The 9945-nt window shown below is 53.7% G+C and overlaps 1 protein-coding gene across 1 annotated transcript; it reads left to right on the top strand.

Moving 5' to 3' along the window:
- Nucleotides 1-458: 458 nt before the first annotated feature.
- On the top strand, nt 459-8741 carry RFLNB (refilin B). Its single transcript, XM_036070920.2, has 3 exons — nt 459-797; nt 3394-3503; nt 5659-8741. The coding sequence occupies exons 1-3, from the start codon at nt 582-584 to the stop codon at nt 5987-5989; spliced, it is 657 nt and encodes a 218-aa protein (XP_035926813.2). The 5' UTR covers nt 459-581; the 3' UTR covers nt 5990-8741.
- Nucleotides 8742-9945: the final 1204 nt, after the last annotated feature.

Raw genomic sequence — 9945 nt, 5'->3', positions numbered from 1 at the left:
AGCCCGCACGGCTGAGCCAAGAGGCGGTTGGAGCCATACGAGGCGCATTAACTATTAATAATTTCCAGTTGTTTGCTCGCTGGGTTCGGCCGGCTCCCCCACTCTGGCTCCCCAGACCTCCAGGGCTCCACACTAGCGCTCGCCGGGCTCTGCCGGGCCAGGACCAGGGGCCAAGGCGCCATCAGGAGGCTGGTGCGAGCGGGGTCCCGCGTCCCACCTGTAGCAGGGCGCGGGGCGGCGGCGGGGCTGGGGTGCCTTTCCCTCCCGGCTCGGCCGCTCGAGGCGGGCTGGGCTGCAGTGCGGAGCGGAGCGCGGGCGGCGCACGGCTGCAGCGCAGCGGCCCCTGGCGCCGGGCCTCGCGGCTCGACCGGTGCGGGTCGGTCCCCGCGCGCCGGGCGGGGCGGGGCGGGGCGGGGCGGAGGGCGGGGCCGGGAGCGCGGCCGCCGGCGAGACCCGGAGGGCGCCCGGGCTGCCGGCAGGGAGGGCGGCCGGGCGGGCAGCGGCCCCGGCCCGCGTGTGCGCCCCTCGCGGCCCTCGCTCGCCCCCGGCCCCCGGCCCCCGGCCCCGGCGCGCTAACAGCCATGGTGGGCCGGCTGAGCCTGCAGGATGTGCCCGAGCTCGTGGACACGAAGAAGAAGGGCGACGGCGTCCTGGACAGTCCGGACTCGGGGCTGCCCCCCAGCCCCAGCCCCAGTCACTGGGGGCTCGCGGCGGCCGGGGGCGGCGGCGGCGGCGGGGAGCGCGCGCCGGCCCCCGGGACGCCGGAGCCCGACGCGGCGGCGACCCCCGCGGCCCCGGTGAGTGGCCCTGCTCGGGCCCCTTCCTTCCCGCAGCCGGTTCCCCAGGGAGCACCGCAAGCCTTGCCGGCGCGCCGCCACCCGCCCGTCGGGACGGCGTGGTCATCGCGGGGAGCCCGGGGCGGGAGCGCGGCGAGAGCCTGGCCAGCTGGAGCCGGTGGCTGGAAAATTGTCATCGCCTGGGAGGCACGGGAGCCCCGGGAGAGGCGAGCCCCCGCCTCCTCTCTTTGGGGTGGCGGCCCCCGGGGCAGCCAGGCTGCGGCTCGGCCACATTTCTGCCCGGGCCGGGCTGGAGAGGGGCCTCGGGGACACCGAGAAGGAACGCCGGCCTTCCCCGTCCTGCGGGCCTGGCACCCCCGGGCTTGGCCGCCACCGGTGGCGCCTCCCAAAGACCTGGCCCCTCCTGGCTGGTCGTGGGGAGAAGGGTGTGTGTGCTCCGGCCCCCTGATTCAGAGCAAGTGGGGCCAGCCTTTGGGGACCGTGTCAGTGGTGTGGGAGGGGACCTTGGAGAAAAGTTACCCCGTGAGCCTCTGGCCTCCTGGTACCCCCCCATCCTGTCACCTAACCCGTGTCTGGCACTTGATGGGTGGGAGGCCTTTAGATGGGTGGAACCTTTCAGAAAGGAATCCTTTTATTTTATGAAAGTTTTGATGTAAAGAAAAAACACCTAGTCTTTTTTGCCTCAGGAATCGCTCAGGTGGTGGTGGTTACTGCCTTTACCTAGAGCTGAGGGGAAGCCACATCCTGTCCACAGCCGAGGCTCAAAGTGGGGTCTCAGCCCCCCTCCCTGCCCCTGGGGGATGGGTGTGTGCGGCTGTCTCCCCTGGGGTGAAGTAAGACCTATGCACGTTGACCCGCTGACCCATCTCGGGGACATCGGTGCCCTCTCTCATTCCCACTGGAAGGCCGCACTTGCTTCACCTTGGCCTTTAGACCCTTGCCGTCGGGCCCTTCGAGCCTCGCTCCTGACCACAGGCGGACACAGACGTCCGTGCTCCGTAGCTGCTCCGCTAACGCGCATATGCCTTTTCCCTCTGAGCCCATCCCCTCCTACGGCCGCCTCGTTGACCTATCGGAGCCCTGCTGGCCCTTCAAGCCCAACTTGTCACCTCCTCTGGGGAGTCTTCCTTGATGCTTCCCAGAGCCATGTCAAAATCCGTGGCTTGGTCCCCATTCCCTGGTGTCTGTTGTCATTCCTGCTGCCTGTCCGAGGTGTGTGCCCAGGGACTGTCTGTTGGGTGGGCAGGGAGGAGGGAGCCTCTGAGGCAGGGGCAAGAGAACTGAGTGCTCATGTGGCTTCCTGGCTCAGTGTGAGTGTGGAGGAGTTGTCCCCCTCCCCGCCTGCTGTCATCCCGCAGCCCCCAGGACTGCCTGCAGGTGCTCCCTAGGGAGCAGGGAGCTGGGGGCAGAGCAGGACCCACTGTCACTGCTCGGGGGCTGTTCCCGAAAGCTCTGTGGCAGCCAGTGCCCGCACCTTGCCCTGCCCCCGTCTACTGACCGCGGTTCCCAGACTCAGCCCCTCCCCCAGCCAGGGCTTCTTCAGCCCTCCACCCAGGTTCAGGAGCTGGACCCTGAGGACACTTTGCCCCTCCCTCACCCCTGGTCCCCTAGCCTGGTCCCCTTTGACTTTGTATTTCCACCCTACACCCTCATTTGACACTCTGTCCTGGTAACATGGTAAGAGTCTTAGAGCCTCCCTTCTAAAACTGTCCGCTTCCTTCTCTACCCTGGAAGGCGTGGGGGCGGGGCTGCCACCTCCACATCCTGGCCCAAGTGTGGATCCTCCTCTCAAGTTAGGCAAAGAAAATGACATATAGCCCGTAAACCTGGAACCCAGGGGACTGCTCCCCATTGAACACTTAACAAAGAACCCCAATTCCATTCAAATTAGGTGCTCGCACCTGTGTCTCGGACAGGACTGGCTCTTATTCAGGCGACTTGATGAACCAGATAGTTCGGAGCGTCATCCAGGCTAGGAGCCAGTTAACCTCTAGGGATGCTGTGCTCTGGTTCTTTGAGTTTGCTGAGTTGTGGAAGGTGGTGTAGAGAAGTTCTTGGTGTTCACCTCCGTCTTGGTTGGGTGTTAATCTAGTCGTTCCAGAGGCAGAGAAGGCGCGGCGGAAGTCCCGCTGAATCTTCAGTGTGAAAAAATTTCTGGTAGAATTTTTTCATTCTGGCCTTTTCTGAAGTGTTGCTGAGACACAGGGTTGGGGGACACATAATTGAGGGTTCTGGTTAGTGAAGCCCCAGTTCGTCGAGGTTTTCTCACTGCCTTGCTGTGGGATGGTGCAGCAGCCCCGGGGTCCCCCCAGGGTCATGACACCGAGCTCCTTAGCCTCTCACAAAAGCCCCGTGAAGGAAGGAGGCATCCCCCTTGGTGTGCAGATAAGGTCAGGGGTCATGGGGTGTGACCCAGACCTCCTGGCTCTCCAGCCAGAACTCTTCCCGGGCTGCGGGGCGGCCTTTCTCTGGCATCACTCCCAGGAGGAGGACACAGGTCACAGCTGGGCCCATCAGCCGCAAGCTCCGAGCCAGGACCTCCGTGGGGGATGCGCCGGCCCGGCCTGTGGTCTAACTGCCTTCTCCATCCTCACAGAATCCAGCATCTCTGCCCAGCCCTGCGGCCTTTGCCTGCTCGCCAAGGCTGTGCCCCCTGTCCTTTGGCGAAGGAGTGGAGTTTGACCCCTTACCACCGACGGAAGTAAGGTAAATATAGCAGGCCCAGATTTGATTGGAGTTTTTCATTTTTTCATTGTTTATTCCAGACACGAGTGCCTGTTATTTAAAAAAAATGAGTTAATCACAAAAGTGTGCCAAAGACTACTCATAGTTTGTTGGGTACTATTTTGGATTTCTTCGTGTATTCCAACCAGTTAAATATATAGGCACGCCTTTTGGAATAAAAACATCATGTTATACGTAAAGTCCTGCGACTTGCTTTTTGCACTTTTTGCCTTTGCACATCGTGGCCATCAGATGTGTACAGTTTTGTAATAAAATAATTCCTCTTTCCAGAAGCTGCTTCCCCCGTTGCCCCACCCTGCTTCAAGGGGCTATATAACCTTGTCTCCTATTACAGTTTCACTGGGCAAGTACCATTGTTCCTTTGGGAATTGATCTCATCCAGGTTACCTGGGGGCAGAGATCCATTGAGAGCCTCTGTTAAAGATCTGTCTCTTCAGGGAAAGGAATTTTACTTTTGGGTAGCTGGTGGGGGTTTTTTTGCTGGAGTTTCAGTTCCCTTGACACAAAGGGCCCTTTGATGGGAAAAAAAGGCAGCTCACCAGTTTGGAGGTGAGCGGTTCAGTCCTTTATTCTTGCCGAGCTTGTATTTTGAACAAAATGAGGACATGACTTCATGACATTAGCTTCCCCCAGACTCTTACCTACTCGCTTAAGGAGAATACACGTTTCCATCATCCATCCAACCCACTGAAAAGAAGGCTAATTCTTAGTCCCTGACCAGTGGGTAGGGGCTGGTGGGGGGCAGTGCTCTGTGATGCTCTATGAAGCTGTAATAATTACTCAATAAAATGAACTCATGCTTGGGGTGCCTGGGTGGCTCAGTTGGTTGGGTGTCTGCCTTCCGCTCAGGTCATGATCACAGGGTCCTGGGATCGAGCCCCACATCGGGCTCCCTGCTCCGCGGGAAGCCTGCTTCTCCCTCTCCTGCTCCCCCTGCTTGTGTTCCCTCTCTCGCTGTCTCTCTGTCAAATAAATAAATAAAATCTTTATAAAAAAAAATTAGCTCCCAAATTACCAAAGAAAGACATAAAAAAAAAAAAAAAGTAAAGTAGCTGCTGAGGAACATGGAAGTTAATTTATTTTATGGAAATCAAGATGGTAATCGGCTCTGATTGATAAGGTCAGATCTCTGAGTCTCTGGTTTGAGTGGTCTCCACACCGAAGGCCAAGGGGGACCAGGTGCTAGTACTTGGTATTACTGAACTTTAAGAATTCCTGGGTTCCGTCATCCTGTCATTAAAGAGCGCCTGGCTGGTTCAGTCGGTTAAGCATCTGCCTTTGGCTCAGGTCATGATCCCGGCTCGGGCTCCTTGCTCAGCGGGGAGTCTGCTTCTCCCTCTCCCTCTGCCTGCTGCTCCCCCTGCTTGTGCTCTCTCTCTCTCTCTCTCTCTCTCTGTGTCAAACAAATGAATTAATAAAATCTTAAATAAATAAATGAAGAGCTGATGGTGAGGGCACCTGGCTGGCTCAGTCAGTAGAGCATGCAGCTCTTGATCTCAGGGTCGTGAGTTCGAGCCCCACGTTGGGCAGAGAGCTAACATTTAAAAAAAAAAAAAAGCAAGCTGATGGTGACTTCAGGGGAGAGAGAAAACAAAGCATTGACCCCTAGTGAGGGGGTAGAACCCGCATTGTTCTACCACTGACTTATACCACTTGCTGTGTGTGAACACTCTGCTCGGTTACTTCTGGGCACGTTTCACAGAAAGAGGAAACAAGGCTCGGAGAAGTAGCCCGAGCAGGCTGTCCGAGCTGACCCGCACGGGCGCGGCTCCCCGGGGCTGCTGCCTGCCCTGAGAAGCAGTGCCTGCAGGGTGAACGTGGGGATCTTGCACACCTGCAGGTAAGCCCCAGCCCCACTACTCACTCCCACTGTGACCTTGACCTCTGCACCGCCATTTCCTCTCCCGGGGTGGTTGGTTCAGTTCAATTTGATCCTGGAAAGAAAGTGCTTCGAACAGTACCACCCCGTAAGCGCTTCGTCAGCCCTGGGCTGCTGCTGACGAGACCAGCCACATCTCAGGGTTTGCACCCCACGAGAGGATCAAGGTCACAGTAGGGACCGCTGTGCCCCGGGCTCAGGCGAACGGCCTCGTGCTGCCTTCTCTCTCCCGCCCAGGTACACATCGTCGGTCAAGTACGACTCCGAGCGGCACTTCATCGATGATGTCCACCTGCCCCTGGGCCTGGCGGTGGCCTCCTGCAGCCAGACGGTCACCTGCATCCCCAACTGCACCTGGCGCAGCTACAAGGCGGAAGTGCGCTTCGAGCCCCGCCACAAGGCCACCCGCTTCCTCAGCACCACCATCGTCTACCCCAAGTACCCCAAGACCGTCTACACCACCACGCTGGATTACAACTGCCGCAAGACACTGAGGAGGTTCTTGTCCAGCGTGGAGCTCGAGGCCTCAGAGCTCCTGGGCAGCGATGGCCTCTCGGATGAGTGCTGACGGGGGCCCGGGCGGCCTGGGACCGGCTCTGCCGCCGCCCTCGCGTGGCGTTCGTGCTCCAGCGGGGTCTGGCCTCGCCATACCTCTAAGCCCGGCCTGGGGAAGAAAACCATGTCATGGCCTCTTCTAATCAGGGAGAGAACTGGGTTTTTAAAAATGTTCAAATTGCTTTCCAAAGGCGTAGATTTCTCGTTTGCCGCTGCGTGGCTTCCCCAGGGTCTCCATTTGATGAGCAAATAGAAAGCCAGCTGGAGCAAAAGGAAAATGGCCCCAGTTTGAGATAAGGAGGGAGGAGATGGCTCTTCTCCCATTGGTCAGTTAGCCTGGGGAAGAGCACGGAGAGTCTCTGGGGTGGAAAAAGTGAGTTGTGAGACCTTCCAGCCCCGGGTGTCGTCACTGACAGCGGTACTAGTTCCGTAAGCTGTGACATCCTTGTGGGTCCAGTCTGTGGACAGCTGAGGTCCATTCCGTCGTTTATGTCCATTTGTGTTTCCTGTTCACCAAAACTCTTGGAATTCCCTAAATCCTTTTCATATCAAAAAACCCCGAACCACATTAGAAGATGCCTTTTTAAAAAAAGAGAGAAAAGGTTCATGCTGTTCTCCCCTCTCTTCAGGAGACTCACGTCCACCAGGGGCTTCGGTTCTGGGTCCTTCCACCGGTTGGGTGCGAGCTTGGGCGCTGGCAAAGCAGCTTGAACCCTTGGCATCTGGTAGTGTCTCCACAGGCGTGTGTAACTCTCCTGATATGTGTTTTGGGGTTTCCAAATACTTTCCTATTTTTTTCATAAGGCAGAACATAGCCGAGGGCCCTTTTGAGAGTAACAGCATTTTGAAAGAATGCTTAGGGAATCCACTTTTGGGGACCCCACGAGGGGCTTTCGCTCCACCCAGGACTGGCCAGCATCTGGGAGAGGCAGATGTGGATGTTTCTGGTGACCTGCTCCATCAGGATGGGTGTCCTCTCCAGGGAGCCCAGGTCAACTTGGACGGGCTCAACACCACAGAGGAATTCTGCCAGCACCTTAAGTCTAAGCCAGAAAGCAAGAAAGTCACCCCAACCCTCCCTCCACGTGCAGGAGAGGTGACTGCAGGATAGGGATTGATGTCACAAGTCAAACTCCAAAATGGGCGCCGTTGGGATGGTACACATTTCTTGTGAGTGCTTACTGTAATGTAGGGACAATCGTGGCGTTAGCTGCACGTGGAAGACACTTGTGAGCTCAGCTGAACCGGCCTCAGAGGCAGGTGGGGCGGCTGGGCCAGAGGCACGGTGGGCCCGGCTGTCTCTGGCCTCAGCCCCATGCCCACCCTGCCTCCCCACCAGCCCATGCTTCTTTCCCCTGCCAATCCCTGAGGGTTTTGAGTGAAGACAGTGGCAGGTGGCTTTTTCTCTTCCAATTTGGGGAAGAACAATCCATGAATATTTCCTTTGAATACATCCAAATTAGACCATGTACTCAAGGGTTATAGAGTATTGTGAACCCGGATTCCCGCTGTATTTGGGGGTTTCTGTTGATGGCTTCCGTGTGTCCTGAAAGCAGAATTGGTAGCTCTCTGGGTACCCTGGAGCCACAGCAGGGACTTCTGTTCCGGGGAGAGCAGGTGTGATGATAATCGCTCTCACTTAAAGTCATTGGAAGCCTCTAGAGCCAAACTGTCTGGTGTCCTCTTCAGCTTTGGCAATGTGTGGTCTTGTCATGCCCCTAACTGTTTGGACGCAGCCCTCGGTGGATCCTGCGGGTGGGTCCATGGTCCTGGGTTTGCCATAGCGAAGCTTGGAAGGGACCTGTAAAGGGGGCACTCTGGGACTCCATGACCTCCTTCATCATGCAGAGTGACAAATGCTGTCTGGAGGAAATTATGTGGCTTTTCTTGATAAAAATGGATTTTTTTTCTCTCTGATTTCATAATCTTGGCATTTAAGACAAGGGATAAATGTAATTTTTAAATAATGTTAAGAGAGTTCCCAAGGCTTTGTCCTGGCCCAGTGGGGACACTTGAATGAGCTCAGAACAGTATTGTGGGCAGTGTGGCAGGAGAGACATATGGGAGAACATGGCCTTTGTACACGGCAACGTTTTGGGATGTCCATATGAGATTTTTTTGTTTTGTTTTGGGGGGTTGGGTTAAGCTTGGACAAAGCGTTCTAGGTGTGAAGAGAATCTGAAATATATCTGTAAAGTAAGTAGAAGTGAGCAATTGTGAATGTGTAATGCAAATGGAAAAGCAGGTTTTATCTTAAGTTATTCACTAGGGAACTAACTGTAGTTCTTTCTAATCCTCTCTTTTTCTTCAAACCTGCTTTGCTGCAAGTTACAGGAAAGAAGCATAAGAAGACTTAATGGGACACTTCAGGGGGGATCAAATGACATTGATCTTGGTGGACTTGTGTTAGTTTACGAGGTAGAAGCAGTGATTTTTAAAACTCATTAAAATCAACCATTCCTAAGCATATCTGAGAGATACAGTTTACTTATTAAGAAGTCTTTTTTCTCAGTCTCCTAAATTACAGCTTTCATGTAAGAAGGATGATTTGTATTTTCAGAGAAAAGTTGTTTTCTTTTCAAAGTCAGACCTTTTAAAAAGAACGATTACCTTTTCATTTGACTCTTTTCCTGTTTCTAACCTTAGGAAATCCAGAACTGTATTTGACAAAAACTATTTTTTAAATTTATCTTTGACATCTGTCCCATTCCATTTTGCTTTGTGACTTCTTCATTTAACAATAAATTATCTTTAAAGAAACAAAACTTAGAGGTGCTTCTCTTTTTTACAGTAAAATTATAATGTTTTGGTGAAGAAACATGAGAAAAACACCTCATCTTGAGAAATTTTAAAATGTGATTGTATTTAATACTACGATACTTCTGTCTGGAGTATGCATTCCCCTGGGATACAAGATTTCACAGGGACCCCTCAGCACAGATAGTTTTAGGGAATTTGTTCCCAGATTCAGTGTGTACTCTTTGCTAAAACTCATCTACCCTGAAATTATGACTGGTCCAGTCCTTCCTTCCCACCTCCCCTTTCAAATTGCCTTTCTCCCATTTTGCAGAAGAAATACATGTGTTAGTCTAACACATCCTTATTTTATTGCGGGATATTGCTCTGGGCTGGACAAACCTATAGGCACTGGACAAAGGGACAGTTATAAACAGTGGTATCGGCGCCAGGACCTGAGGGCTCCACGTCTGTCAGTGTCCTACACATAATTTTGACAAGAATGAAGTATGGTGGCAGAAGCAAGATTGACCTGTGTTGGGAACTTCTTACTGCCAACATCTCAAACTGAGGCAGTTGGAGTGGTAACACTATTCATTTAATACCTACAACCTCTTCAATCTCAGGCCATTGTCTTCCCAGAAGGAAAGTCCCTTTGGGCAAAGTGTTGATAAGAGTTGATAAGAATTATCAAAAGTGAAAGCATCTTATTTCATTCAAGTGTCAAATTCACGGCAAGGCTCTGTGCCTTACTGTTAGTCTTTGAGTTACACTTAGATATGTCCCAGGAATGTATATTATTGTGTGTGTGTGTGTGTATTTTAAGCCGGTCCCTTTTTAACAGAAACTAAGTCTAATTTGGCTGGCTGGGATGACAGCAAGAACTAATATGGCCACTTAGGTTATATAGTGTAAATTTCCCACAAAATGAATGAGCTAATAGCAGTTCCAAGGTTATGCTGGAAAAATATTTAAAGCATGTAGATTTATAATTGTGTGTGCGTGTGTGTGTAGAGAGAAGCAAATGTGTTGAAACTAATAATTTTTTATAAGATTTTATTTATTTGATAGAGAGCACAAGCAGGGGGAGTGGCAGGCTCCCCGCCAAGCAGGGAGCCTGATGCGGGGCTTGATCCCAGGACCCCAAGGTCATGACCTGAGCCGAAGGCAGATGCTTAACTGACTGAGCCACCCAGGTGCCCCGAAACTAATAGTTTTTCAATTTTCCCTCAA

Source organism: Halichoerus grypus, chromosome 2, assembly GCF_964656455.1.
Source record: "Halichoerus grypus chromosome 2, mHalGry1.hap1.1, whole genome shotgun sequence".
NCBI classification, from domain to species: Eukaryota; Metazoa; Chordata; class Mammalia; order Carnivora; family Phocidae; genus Halichoerus; species Halichoerus grypus.
Note: the sequence above shows the minus strand (reverse complement) of the source record. Positions and strands in the feature narration are given on the sequence as shown.

What these genes read in the sequence shown, in the direction of transcription:
- RFLNB (XM_036070920.2), top strand. Translation starts at nt 582, where the DNA reads ATGGTGGGCCGGCTGAGCCTGCAGGATGTGCCCGAGCTCGTGGACACG. An exon ending in CGGCGACCCCCGCGGCCCCG is followed by an intron (nt 798 to 3,393) that starts GTGAGTGGCCCT and finishes CCATCCTCACAG; the next exon opens with AATCCAGCATCTCTGCCCAG. An exon ending in TTACCACCGACGGAAGTAAG is followed by an intron (nt 3,504 to 5,658) that starts GTAAATATAGCA and finishes TCTCCCGCCCAG; the next exon opens with GTACACATCGTCGGTCAAGT.